This window comes from Grus americana, chromosome Z, assembly GCF_028858705.1.
Source record: "Grus americana isolate bGruAme1 chromosome Z, bGruAme1.mat, whole genome shotgun sequence".
NCBI classification, from domain to species: Eukaryota; Metazoa; Chordata; class Aves; order Gruiformes; family Gruidae; genus Grus; species Grus americana.
This window is the reverse complement of record NC_072891.1, coordinates 67,494,718-67,509,484: the sequence shown is the minus strand read 5'-3', so window position 1 is coordinate 67,509,484 and position 14,767 is coordinate 67,494,718. Positions and strand designations below refer to the sequence as shown.

General features: G+C 38.7%; 1 protein-coding gene across 3 annotated transcripts in view; it reads left to right on the top strand.

Annotated features, from left to right (window-relative positions):
• SNCAIP (synuclein alpha interacting protein) overlaps positions 1–13,292 on the top strand; it is a 94,956-nt gene extending 81,664 nt beyond the window's left edge. For 2 of the 3 annotated variants that reach the window (XM_054810363.1, XM_054810362.1), the window contains exons 9-12: positions 3,020–3,112; positions 5,198–6,260; positions 8,022–8,092; positions 12,723–13,292. In XM_054810363.1, coding sequence (XP_054666338.1) covers positions 3,020–3,112; positions 5,198–6,260; positions 8,022–8,092; positions 12,723–12,807 — 1,312 coding nt within the window. In that variant the 3' untranslated portion in view covers positions 12,808–13,292. The remainder of the gene's footprint in view (positions 1–3,019; positions 3,113–5,197; positions 6,261–8,021; positions 8,093–12,722) is intronic. The other variant, XM_054810364.1, reaches the window with a different exon arrangement.
• The last annotated feature ends 1,475 nt before the right edge of the window (positions 13,293–14,767 follow it).

The following is a 14,767-nucleotide window of genomic DNA, read 5'->3' as shown; positions in this document are numbered from 1 at the left end:
CCTGCACAAATACATGGTTTCTAGCACTGATGACATTAGCGGTAATGACTTGTATTTTTTGGGCTTTCCTGGCTTGATGAGACCAAGTCAGAACTAATGACATAAAATTAATGTTTCCCTAGTCATCTTTTACAATGCTGCTTGAAGACAGACCGTTCTACCTGCATTCCCAAAGGGTTACACTGTCCTATGTTTATGGACCTGGATGTGCAAAGCTATTAATGAGTGAGACACTTGTTGATATTTTTGATACACTGTAAAGCCAAAATCTCTGGCAAGGCAAAGATTAAAGCAAACCATGAGTCAAAAGATGAAGATGAAAAAGTGGTTGAATATCATCTGTTGCCACCACTTTTCTCTGTTCTCTAAACAAAACTCATTATTTTCCTGAAACTTCATAGGAATAGCTGTAAAAATAGCTGAATAAAAAATTATTATAGTGGTATGATAAGGTATGTGTATGTTACTGGTTTATTTGTTGGTTTGTTTTGTTTTGGGTTTTTTTTTGTGGTAGTGTTATATAGGCATATAGTAAGAAACCCAGTAGAAACTTTACAATGTTCATATCTTTTTTATTTAGTTAAGCTGTTTTATTTTCTGCTTTATAGAGTGGCCATTCTTGTTTTATTTGAAACAAAACAGAGAAGTAAGGCAGCGTACTATGAAAGATACTTCAGTAGCGCCCAGTGCCTCAGCCTGTTCCCTGTTCAATTACTGGACTCCCTGATTACATTAGGAGGTAGCTGGGGTCCACAATTGTCTAATTAGACACAGAAGGGTCCTTACATATTACTTACTGGGAACATTGTCTAAGCCAAGACCTTCAGAATTTGGACATTAAATATCATAAAGTAAGTAGACCTTCTCACCTGTGAAGCTACAGTCATCTTGTATCCTAAATCTTATACTTAGCAGTATTACTATTCCAAGAAGTTTTGATCCCTTGTTTTCAATGTTGTCTTAGTTTTATATTTGTATGTTATATATCTTTACGGATAGTGCTGGCAAAACATGCGGGTTTCTGTGAGCTATTTACTAACTAGTTAAACTGTGAAAATGGAGGAAACTTTAATTGTTTTATCACAATAAAAATGTTTAAGTAAGTGGAATGAGAACATTAACTCAGCAGAGGAGGTGTCAGAGATTTCCATTAAAGCTAAAAACATAAGAAGCTGATATCTACATTATTTAGATATTTAGAAATAGAGGTGAAAGAAGCATAAAAGGCAAATAAAACAATTAAATTGCATCAAAATCTAATCTCAAATGAAAATTTCCCTGGCTCTTAAAAGAGGGTATCTGGGGAGTTGCAATTTAAGCCGATTTTGACAGATAGTAGGAGTAATTTTAAAATAGCCTAAGGAAGTGTGTAGGCAAGAGGAGGGAAGATGGAAACTTAAAGGAAGAAATGATCTACATAAAGCACGGTTGTATTGTAGAATATGATGGCAAGGCAGTATATCAAAACCCCACCTTTATTTCTGTAGCACTTTTCAGATCCACTCTTGTATGTTAAAAGTAAAACATTTCTTTTCTGCTAGCTGTGCAAGTACAACCCTGAGTCTAAAAAGTAATCTGGATTCTTTCTGGCTTTGACATTGCCAGTTAGAAAGACTGCCTTTGGAACTCAGCTAACTCTTCTGCTGATGGCATGTGAGCTAGGAAGGAGTCCAGCTCACTGGCAGAGAACTGTATGAGTTCTGCAGATCCAATAAGAATAAAAGTACTAAAAACATACTATCTCTACAGCAACAGAAGCAGAGCCTGGGAGAAGCAGATAAAAAGTCATTTTCACATGGTCATTTGATCAGCTCCAGGGAATAAAACCAAATGTACCAATTGTATGCCAGGTGAAAGCATATGTACAGCAACAAAAAAACCTGTAAGTCTCTTGTTTTCTAGTAGTTTCCCAATAATTCTGTCTGTGCAGAGGCACTGGACCTTAAGGTCACTAAACAGGATTGAATGTTACCTGCAGTGGTGAACAAGCTAAAGGGGTGTTTTGATGTTGGAATGGAAGGTCTTAATTGGATGGGAACAGGGAGAGGGAGAACTTTTTGTGGCAAATTGGTCTATTCCTTCATTTTCACAGAACTACTTGAAGGTTTGCAGGTTATCTTGTTCAACTGAGTCCTTCCTATGGGAATAAGTATGACATAGGACAACAGAGATTGTGATTACAGTTCTATGGTAAATGGAGTTTCTAGTATGGATGTAACTTTCGTATTACTAATGATTTATATCTACTAAAATTCTGCAATTTTTAAAACATTGGTCTCTAAAGTTATTTACAAAGCAGTGTACATCAAAACACTGCACTGGAAATGATAGACTGCATTAAGTACAGCACTATTGAGTATAAGGTGGGTGCAGAGCACAGGTAGGACCTTTGATAAAGTTGGGCAGCAAGCAGATGTGGTTTTTCCTACTGCCCTGAATACACAGAGGTCACACTTAGCCCTGTCTTGCAGCTGAAGTAGCTTGGACCAGCCCTTCCCAGTGGGCAAAGGCTCCTCCTTTTGCAGATAGAAAAGGAGAGAGCAGTTGCCTAAGCTGTTTAGCTGAGTAAAAGCCATCCACCAAATGTAGGAGGAGACTCCTTAATGTGTCCTTTTCCTCTTCCTTAACACAAACAAGTAAGAACCAAGTGGCCCTAAACTCACTCTGCCATATCTTTGTTTCTGGACTATTATCTTCTGTGAGTCACTCAGTTCCACTAACTGCTGCTTATGATCCCACACTTGTCCTTGTATGAAGTATAATAAATAATCTCTAACAAGTAAGCGTCTCTTCATTGGTTTTGTACAGTGATCACAAAATGTCCACAGGGATTCAGATACAAGTGCAAACTCTCTGTTTATGCTATTATTTATTATTTCTCTTTTTATTCACTATGTAAAGTATAGGTGAAGAGGGCTTCTTTTTGAATACAAAGTTGAACGGGTAGTATCAGTTATCTTCTAGCTTACTAACGCTGATAGTTTTACAATTCAAGGTGAAGTCTTGCATTTTCTTGCAGGCAAACAGTGGAACGTGTGACATTACAGAACCAACTCCAGCAGCTTTTAGAAACCCAGCGGTCAGAGGGCAAGTCACTGCCCACATCCCCAAGGTAAGGTGACTGGAATTGTGCTGCAGCCTGGATTTGCACAGTTTCATGGTATCAGTTATCAGGAGAAGGTGTGACCTGTCTAAATAGTAGATGTGTTCTGTAAAGTAAATGTGGTTTTTTACCTCATGGGCTTGAAGCTGAGCTTCTAGAATTTGACATTGGGTAATGTTGTATAAATATTGGAAATTTTGAGTATGAAATGAATAGTTCCTATTTCCCAACAGAGTGAAAATCAGATTTACAGTGGAATAAAATATATTTTCTATTAGATGAATAGCAGAAGATCCTAGAAACCCCTAGGAAAGTTGTACAGTTTGACCTGTGGTGGTGCACCATACATTACTGCCAGCAGTAATTCATAAAGCCAGTTACCCACAAAACCTGCTTTCAGATTAATGAGACTCCTTGTGCTCATTAAATCTTTTGCCTGCAGTAGCTTGTATAAAAAGTATAAAGCCAGCATAAAAGCTTCTGCAGGCATTGATGGTCAGAGCTTTGGGTCATCAAATATGAACCAATAGGATCAGTGACTGCTCTTTTTTTTTCCATTCTCACAGAATCTCAAGCACTTTTCTGCACAAATGCTCCATGTGCCTGAATTTCATGTGTCAATGTTTCAGACAAGTGCAAATAGGTAGAAAAGTAGATAACAAAGACATTGGGATTGAAGGAGTTGTTTTGTTCTTTTTTTTAGAAACATGGTCTTTGTCTTCCCTGTCTGCCAGCTTGGCAGGGACAATGGGACCAAACACTGCCTTCCATCTCATTTTGTTTCTGTGATTTTTGCTGCTTGGTCTCTCCAAGTGGTCTCACATCTGAGTACTAGTGAGCATCAGGGCTGTTTTACTTTCAGTGTCAGATAAGATCATGTGAGAGCAGATCTCTCATCATTCATTATTCCTGTGAAAGGGTAGGTTTCAACATCGTCTTAGTTGAGTGAGCAGGTCTGAAAATTATATTCTATTATTAAAAAAATTATTTCATAGTTGGCTACTAATTTTCCTTCCAGCTAGAACTCACTTGTGGTTATTATCACCATCCAAGGAGCCAGTAGCAGATTGAAGAGATTCTGTCTCTTTTACTAGGAATGTCTATTGTAGATACATACATATTCTTCGGTGTCTGTTTCAGTTTGCCACAGGAGAAAAAGCACAAAATGAATTGAACATGAGGTTGCTAGTATAGGCATGTGAATGCTGTACACTGTGAGAACTATGGACTCATTAGAGTATTTTGCTTTTGAAAAAAGAAATTAAATTGATGAATTCACCGTCTCACACTAACCTTAATTTTGTCACCTTACCCTTGCTTAGAGAAAACGTGGTTTAAAATAAGAATGTGGAGTATTATGAGCTCTGGCATGTGTCATGGGGAAAGAAATGGTGTCTGTAATTTATGTTCTTTGAAAATCAGACTTACTAGAGATTGCTGTTTCCTCACTATATAACATTTGGGATTCTAAATTTAATTTATTATTCTAATAGTATTGAAATAAATTCATGTCACCTTTCCCATGCTTTTCAGTATTTCATATCTGAAAAGGTTTTGAGTGCAAATGGCCCTGACTTTTTATGAGGTCTTATATGGCTATTGTTAATACCAGATGAAGTTTAGATTTATGAAATCATTGCTATGCAGGGAGCTGGTACTTTCGCAGTATTTAGAATAAGCTGCTTTTGTATTATGATGTGACTCGCATAGTAGGCATTTGGCCTTGTGGGGTTTTTTCACCTTTTAAAACATGTCAACTCCCACAAAGAGGAAACAGTAGTTTCTCTAAAGTTTTCCACAGAAACTCAACTTTGGCATTGAAATAATCATTCTAAGTTTTGATTCTAAGGAATTTTCTTTGTGAGAGAAAGTGCAGAGACTCAAATCTTAATTAGGAGTGGAAGCAGGGTTACATCCTTCTCGGTAATCTTCACTGTGGCATCATAGTAATGAATTCCATGTGAGTAGCAATGAAGAAGTAAAGTAACAATAAGCTGAGACAGACACGTACACTGTAAATGGCAGTTTCACATTTTATATTTGCATTATTTTGGCTGTGGTATTTCCTCCTCCTTTTTTTTCTTTTTCTTTAAGCTCACCATCATCTCCTGCTTCTGGCAAACCCCAGTGGAAAACATCTGAAGCAGATGAATTGTCTCCACCAAAAAGTAAATTGAACACCCAAGATGGGATTCAGATTCTTGGCAGCTTGGGAACTTCTAGTCGCAATCGAGCCAAGATAAAAGATGAGGACTCGGATAAAATCTTGCGCCAGTTGTTGGGGAAGGAAATCTCTGAAAACGTCTGTATGCAGGAAAAGCTGACTTTGGAATTTCAGGATGCTCATGCATCTTCCAAGAACGTGAAGAAGATTTTGCCAGAGAAAAGGGAGCTGAAGTTAGCCAGACTGAGGCAACTGATGCAGAGGTCACTCAGCGAGTCTGACACAGACTCAGCTAATTGCGAGGACCAGAAGAACACCCCTGTGAAAAGAACTGACAAACCAAGGCCTCAGCCCATAGTGGAGAGTGTTGAGAGCACAGAGAGTTTGCACCTGATGATTAAGAAACACACTTCTGCAGCAGGACGCCGCTTCCCTTTTGGTATCAGGGTCTCTAAGTCTGTGGATGGCCACAGTCCTTCCCCTACTTCAGAGAGCAGTGATCCAGATAATGAAGCCCCGTATCAGTCTGGTACTGTACCTCAGAGCCAGTTTTGTGGAGACAACTCTTCATCCTGCACGGACAGTGCCACTGCTCAAAAGGTTGCCACCAGCCCTAAGAGTGCTCTCAAGTCTCCATCTTCAAAGCGCAGAACCTCCCAAAATTTGAAACTCCGAGTCACTTTTGAGGAGCCTGTGGTGCAGGTGGAGTTGGCAGAGTCAGACCTAAACGAGGAAAAGGATAAAGACCGAGGCAAGGGACTCGTGCGGGCTCCACCCAGCTCTGGAGAGCCAGGGGGAGACCAGCTGAAAAGGCCTTTTGGAACCTTTCGGTCCATAATGGAGACACTGAGTGGCAACCAAAATAACAACAATAACTGTCAAGCAGCAAACCTGATCAAAACCTCATCAACGCTGCCTTTTACCTCATTAGGAAGGAAGACAGCAGACAGCAAGGGAAATCCTGCAGCTGGCACAAAAGGAAGAAACAAACCAGTGAGTGCACTGAAAGGAGAAAGGGCCTTGTTTTTCTCTTGTCTCTTTAAGTAATGAATAAGTTTGACAGCTTCTTCCTCCTGCCCTTCTATAGCAAAAGGATGCACACAAATGCTTTACTGTATTTGACCTGTAGAAAGCCCATCCACTGTTTTAATTTTGGAAGGCTTTTCCAAGGAGTGGCAGGTGTTGCTTGTGTACAAAGTCTGTAGTCCTAGTGCACGTGAGTCATATGTTGAAAGCTTTCCACAGAGATATGATTCACCTGGAAATGATATTTGGTGTTGCTCTGAGTGACAAGTTGTACAATGAGAATGTCATGCCTGAATCTGTGGGATTTCTGAGGAGTAAATAACTGAAGGACTAGCCCTGTCCTGTCCTATAGCCAAGACTGACGAGGCCAACAGGATAAAAATAAGTGATAGAATATAAAGAGGAAAAACTAGCAGAAGTGGTGCTTCCTGTTTCTGAGGGAGCCACAGCCATGCCCTAGCCATTGAGGCTGTGAGTACCCAGACTTCTTTGCCCACCGTTTCCTGATGGCCCACAGTCTTCTCATGTCAGAGCATATGGATGGTCTGTAGCAAAATGTACTGGATCCAGATCATCCCCTCTCTGCAGTTAACGGAGTGCCCTTTTTGGGATCCCAACAGAAAGAGGGCTGTCTCCAGTTAGAGGCTGGCTCTCCTGTTCAAAAGAAAGGAGAAAATACTTTGAACAAATGTATCTTCCAAGAAAAAAGAAAAAATATTGAATGAAAGAGACAGAGGTAGGAAATACTTTGAGCGCAATGTGTTTGTGGAGCAGAGAGGAGAAGTACGAGCATCTGGAGATACAATAAAATTTGAGTGAGAGGGAATGGTAGATGATTTAATCCTCTGTGAAAGACAGGGTGGGAGGGAAGGGGTGGATGGAAAGCCATGAGGTGAAAGAATAATTTCAAGATGAAAAAAAAGAACATAAAGCAGGCCAAGAGGAGGAATAGTGAATTATATACTGTAAAAAGTATGACAAGGTAATGGGAGAAAAACACAGGAAAATCTTAGGCACAGAGGAGGCAAAATGAGTATGGAAAAAACCAGTGGAAAGAGAACTAGGAAACAGTGAACAGTCCATATTAGGGGTACTGCTAGAACAGCAGTGCTATAGCAGAATGTGAAATGAAATGAAAAATTCAAAGGAGACGTAATAGGCTAAATTGAAGTGGGACTGCCTTTATTGAACTTTACTCAGAACCACAGTATGAACTACTGATTTGAGTCTTTAAAGACATGCACCATCTAGTCCAACAGCCAATTTAACGTAGAAGTATGTTCATAAGACAATGGCATTTTTTTTTCAAAGGAGTGATCCAGATTTTATAATGACATAGGAAAAGACAGTCTGTCTTCAAAGATGTTCTGATAGATTGCAAGGTCATGAGCAGTTTTCATAGTTCCCTAAGAAATTTGAAGAGTTGGATGGGGTAACTCTAACAGTATTGAGGCTTGCACTGTAAAATGCATGTTGCCTGTGGAAAGGCTGTGTTTGCATATCATTGTTGCCAACATCAAAACTGCAGAAAGAATACATTTTCTTACCAACCCAAAGGACCACAGCACACATCTCAAAGAGGTAACAGATTCAGCCTCATTTCCTAGCTCAAGAAGAAATCTGTTAAAATGTTATTGTGGCTATTTGCATGTTTTGGTAGACTTCCATGTTATGCATGTGGTAAGCTCAGTGCATGTTTTTAACCGTTACGATGTTGTACTCCCTTAGGGTCCTTACTTCAGCTACACCAGTCTTTCCTCTAGCACGTTGAATGAAGAACTTCTGTGTAACTTTGCTTGGTATGTGCTTATGCATGCTGATGTTTAGCATCTCTTTTGCTTTGTTTTCTCAAATTCATGTGTTTGCTAACATTATTCATAACTGAAATACTGGAATTGATTGATGCATACAAAGGGAATAGATGAACAGATGAATATCTAAATTCCTAGAAAAGCAGAAATTTATGATGGATTTCTGCTGATGTCACTATTGAACTGGCTACAGGATTTCAGTTCCAAGCCAGTATAGAAAGTATTCATACTCATAAATCCACCGGGGACTATAGCGCACTTTGGCTGAGTATTCAGCCTCTGTTGAATGAAAGTCAAGTACCAGATGAGAATGGAAATTAAATTTCCTCTCATGAGCAGAGCAAAAAGACCGTGGTTCATCTCTAAATGGAGAGTACAGAGAACATGAGGCAGAATGCTGTGCTTTAAGTCTAGTACTCTCCTCTTTTCACATATTTTTCTTACAGTCCCTTAGACTTTGAAGTTAAATCAGTTTTTTAAAAGTTTGGTAACTTTAACTGTTTCAAACTCCTTAATTTAGACGTGTTCCATCAGGACCATTCAGGTAGATAGAGACTGGTCCTGCAAGGTCCATAAAGACATGTTGGAAAAAACAACATTTGACAAAATGTACTTTTATTTTATAAGCAAATGCTTTGTAAAAATTACCTACCATTTTTATTCAACAAAAATCCTTGTGATGATTTTTTTTTTTCTGTTAAACTGAGATTTAAATCCTTTCATTAGGCCTGGAAATGATTGCTATTCACACTAAAATTATACATTTGAAGATACTTCTGGGAAAATTATAAATTAGTCATTCTGTAGTTTGGGAGCCTAAATTGCTTTCAAGTTACTCTTTTTCAAACGTCTAATAAATTTTTTTCTTAGCTTGTTTTCTAATGCCAGGACCTTCCCATACTTAAAAACTCAATTTCCGTAATGGAAATGGGAGTCTTGTTCTGAAGTCATTGGCACAGTGTATATGAAACCAGAAACAGAACTGTAAGGTTTCCAAGAGGTTTAATTCTCTCCTGAAAACAAAGCGGGAAATTCCAGTGCAGAAAACTGCCGGCACAGCAACAGTGTGAGGGAGCATCAGTGGGCAGCCTCCAGTCAAAACACTCAGCTGCCTGTCCAGACCATGGAGTAATACAAAACCCATTAATCTCATCCTTATGTTAAAGCCATCTCCCACATGTAGCCAGTTGTCGTAACTCAGTATTGCCTTGTGTAAAGGCTCTTGAGTGAGAAATCCCTGGCAGCATGGCATTTCCCGAGAAGCAGCGAGAGATGGGGAAGGTCTGGCTGCTGCTGCAGAGCTGCAGAGTCACCTGCTGGGAGGGTGAAGGTTAACCCTGGACTCCTGGCTATGCCTCCTGGACTCCTGGCTATGCCTCCAGGCACTGCTGATCCAGGTACCTTGTCCTGAAGCTGCCCCCGTGGCGATGGGCACGTGGAAAACCAGAGAGTAGGAAACAAGGAGCAGAGTGCAGTAGGGGCACAGCTTGAGGAGACTGATATTGTACCCACAGATTAGGACAGAAGTGGGCAAATTGTGTGCCAGAGTCTGTGGCATGAAATTTCTAAAAATCGCAGAAGAATGGAAGAAGAATTGTGCTTTTCAGAAATCAGAATGCAGACCTGAAGGCTCTCAGAGCTTCTAAACCAGCCTTCGTCATGCCTTTTAGCATGTGTTGTGATTTTTGAATGGCAAAATGGGTGCCTGTTGGTAGTCCACTGCATGCTGCCCTGTAGCCTGTGAAATTTAAATAATAGAAGAACATCAACATCACGTGTACTACAAGCCCCTGGACAGTGTCTGAATTTTCCCTGAATGGTCTGGGGAGACTGTAATTGCCATTTCAGAGCTATTTTGAAAAAGAATTTTTCTGGAAAACAGTGCACTCTTTGGTATTTTAAGCCTTTGTAGACTGTTATATTGGGGGTTATATTTCTGGGTACAGTCCCAAAACCATTGTAACTGTAGAACTTTATATAGCAGATTTTATTAGCAGCTTCTGAAATCTAAAGTCATTATATAAAATCTACCTTCAGTCAGATGGCATTCCTGTCCACCAGTTTCCAGCTTCTTCAGCCTCTGTTGATTTTGTTGATTTTATTTTTTCATTCATTTCACCCAAGTACATCAAGGCTTTGCAGTTTACTTTTTCAAATTGGTCATAGCATAATAGTAGAGGATTATTTTAAATTTTCTAGTGTCCTTTTAAAATTTGATACACTCTGTTTTTCTTAAGGCCCTAGATCAAATTTCAGATGTGCAGGGTGGATTGGGATATTTTTTCCCTTTTTGGAAGGATTTGCTGGTTTCTTGCATATAACAACTACAAGCAAGTGCTTGTAGTTTTTTTCCATCCTACATGTACGCCAATGAATGGTTCTTTCCCACACTTTAAATCATCTGACATCTGCAGTACATTAAAGTAAGCACTAACTCACCATATCAATACAAAACCCTGTATTAGCTGCAGCTATTAGGGGCAAAAACTGCTTCATATGTCAGGGGCAATCAGCAGAATCTGCCATCAGGTTTCTGTCAGATAGTAAACTGGGCATGCTTCTAAAGTAGAAAGTGGATTTAACCTAGCAGATATCCCACTGCCAGACCTAGTGCTGGATAAATTACAACTTCAAATATATACTCTAGAAAAAGGGTGATTATCTATATGTCTAACAAAACAGTTACGATTCAAACTAGAACAGTATAAAATCAATATGAAAGTATTTTAGGCCTTGTTCCAGACGATTTACAGTTGTTCTGTTGTGAACTGTTATGATCATGCATCAGTGCCTGTTGCATGAGGGGATGTTTAGTATTTCTGTGGTGACACAGGCACCATAAAATATTAGGAATTTGGTTTGCAATTAGTAATATTAGTAATACATTTCCTTCAGGTCAGCAGGCACAGTTGTAAAAGGCATATCTGTTCAGGATTGCCACCTAGAGACATCTGCATTAGCTAAAAAATTATCCTATTTGAGGTCACAATGCAACTGCAGAGCTGCACAATGGGGTCTTTGGAGTACCTAGTGAGACTCTACATGGAGGACTCACCCACAGGGTCTTTCAGCACTGTGAGTCTAAGCTAATACAGTAGTTAATTGAAACAAATTATCTTAGCCTTAGAAAGCATCCTTTAATAAAGCTCCATGGTTAAAGCTAAACATACTGCTGATAACAGCAATGCATATTAAGTGCCAAAAAGTTATGACAAAAAATTAAGTGCTCCTCTTTTACCTCCTTAGACTCAGTCCTACAAATTCTGCCTCACCTAGCTCAATTCTATATCTTTTGCTCTTGCTTTGAGTATGTGGCAACAGTAATTTAGATGAATGAAGGGGATTTTAAAATAAAATGATCCCTCGTGCTGTCTTGTTAGGTTGCACAACTGTGGTCCCTGAGAAGGTCAGCTTCTGTTAAGTCCTGAAGTAACCACAAGGTTATCTAAGCATCCTAAATATCAGTCTCTTGCGTATATGAGGTTCTTTGTGGTCATTGTAGACTGGAATAAAGCTATTCTGGTTTACAAGAATCATGCTCAAAAAATATGTGAGTTTAAGGCAAACTTCTTATCCACATACACTAGCTCTTTGCTGTGGGTTTTTACCCTCCTGCTAGTATCTGTCCTTTGCAGCAACAAACCAGCTAGTCATGATGGTATTGCAGGAGTTTTGCTGCTCAGCGATAATAACTAAAAATGAGTCTTTCAACCTTTTTGAAGTTGCGGTGAGCTGGATTCTTAATCAAAAATCCTTCATCTGGAAGGTTCATTGAAGAGAGAGGGAACATTCTGGGGCTTCAGGACAAGGACATGTGAAAGGAAGTGAAGAAACTGAGTGTTACAAATATTTAGTGTTGAATTTTTCTGCTTTAATTGGCAAGCTATCATTTGAGTCTCATACACAATAGATAGATTTTTTTTTTTTTTTAATTTAAGTTTACCTAGTGTGGAAATGAAGACACACTATAAAGAAATTATCCTTATCTGTGTATCTAACAAAATCTTAATGTTTTGAATTGAGATTTTACCTAAAATACAATGTTAAAAGAGATACAAGCCCCATGTCAGAAAGAGAATTACTGCTTGTCATTTTTCTTATGGCCTTTCCCACCATCTTCTACTTCTGCATATAAAGTAACTCCAATGAATCACCTTCTGAAAGTGTTTATTTCTCTCTGATGATCATTAATGGAGACTAGATGATTCCCTTACAGGTAGAGTCAGAAGCAAGCAGGCTATGTCTAATGTCTGCTTTAGTGGATCTTTTTATCACTATGGTACTTTTCCCTAAAGGATGAGGAATTTTTGTACATTGTGTCCATTATTACCGGAACATTATGACAGTGTACTAATTAATGTCATGACTTAAAAAGGTCCTCATCGTCCCATCTGTAGCCAGTTTTGATTTCAGAATAGGAGCTACAAGAAAGTCAGTAAGAATCCACAGTATTAAAAAATATTTTGTGTAGTACTTATCTAGAGAAATAAACTCAGAGAGAAAGATTAGGTCAGAGCTCAATACTTGCAAATGGAATAAAACAAGGTAAACAAACACAGGGCAAATCCCTCTGTATTGTTAGTGTTACCATGAGTAATTTTCTTCTCTTTCTCTCCAGGCATGATGACATCAATAGGAAAAGCTGGAAATCCGACAGTAAAAAGAGTACTGAAGAGCCAGAGCTGCAGGAATTCTTCCTCTAAACCACATCTCATGACGTCTCACTTTGTTTGAAATACCTGAAATATATCCTTTTGAAACACTAATATGAGACATACCCCTCACCAGCAAAACAGCAGCTGTTAGGATGCCTTAATTTGTAGCAGTTAGACCATATACAAAACTTTTTTATGATATATGTGTATATGTAACTTGTTTGTAAGCTGTGCTGTGTAAAGGCATGAGTGAGCAAAAGTAACAATTTGAAAATTGTTATGACACAGGCAACCTCCAAAATGTTTGTTGGGCCACAGAACGCATTTTGTACTTTGTGTCTTGCATGGATATATTGTCATGTATCTTTATTTCCCTTTGTCAATGGCATATACTGTCAAAGTTTCAGCCAGGACTCTGCCTGCCCAGCTCCTCAGTGAGACCAAGGCAAAAGCATTGATTTTTTTTTGCATATGTTTTGTCTGTTGTTATTTCTATTTTTTGTAAAAAGGAAATAAAGACGGTGTTAATAGGACACACTGAGTGCAGATACTTCTCATACTTCATTGTTTCATCTTTTGAACTTTAAGTGTTTTATTGGTCTTTTTGGTGTTCATTTGATAATGAGACAGTGTCCAGTACCAGGAGTTCAGTTCAGTCAATCAGTTGATTGAAGAATTGTTTTAATGTTTAATCATCCCTTTTCAGCTTTAAAATGTGTAGAAATAAAAAGAAAGCATAAATGCCATTTTACATTACCATTTATTGTTACTTGCAAAACACTGGCAATGTACTCAGCTCTATTCAAATCACTGAGTAATCTGCTAAGGACCTAGTCCATAGTCTCTCAAAGCTGTCATGATCCTTCTATGGAATGTTCTTTGAACCTTTCAGAGAAAATGCAATCTCTTACCAAATTCACTTCATTTCTGGTAAACTATGAGTACATTCTGCAAATGTGTCATACAGCACAACATCCAAAAGCAGACTACTAGACAATCGTGATGCGTTTATTTATATCAAATATGGTTATATATATTTGCTTTATTTTTATTATATTAACCTATTTCCATTTGAAGACTGCTATGGTTTGATGAGAAGGATCCACATACATGAGGATTTATTTTACTGACTATTCTAACAGAACACAGGGACGTCATAGGAAGTTTGCCAAAGAATTTTTTTAGCACAAAGACAATCCTAGAATCATAGAGTGGTTTGGGTTGGAAGGGACCTTTAAAGATCATCTTGTTCCAACCTCCCTACAGTGGGCAGGGACATAAAAAAAATGAGATTATGCAAATTAAATTCCTGTAATTGCAGAACTAGTAAGTAAATAATGTGGACACTCAAGAGGATTTTGACTAAGTACAATGGAATTGCATTCTGTGCAGTTTCTCTTGCCAGTTCTTTGCTGTGTTCATCCTGACCATTGGGCTTCCTTGTTGGTCAGCGAGAAGAGAGGGACTTCTGAATGTGATTCATCCTACCTATTATAGATATCTCATTTACAGGAGTACTAGTCCATTCCTACTTACTACAGGGAAAGTTGAGGTAGTAGAGCTCTTGGAAGAGTTACTTAATATTTGGATACCTTTAGTTAAGTCAGATGAATGGGTTACTCTTCAGAGTGATGTCATGTTTGGCCATACAGCTGCAATGGACCAAGATGACTGAATGCAAGGCACCTTGCTTGTAGGCTTTGGATAAGCACAGAATACTACTGGATAAGATGGAGCCAACTGAAAGATCAGCAAAAACCCCCACAAATAGAAATAATAAAAGTGCACACTTACAGAAATGAAATTCTGGGTTTCTTTCCACAGTTCTTATCTGTCAGTTGGCAACACTTTGATTTTTGAGCTAAAGTAATAAACCTAGCACTCTAGCTGACCTGAGCTGTGTTGTTTAAAGAAACAACCAAACCTCAAAAAATATCTGTCAGCCAGGAACAGCAATACCTCTGACTGGGCCTCCTGTCATCTGTGTGTGTTTGAAAAATCTGAATGC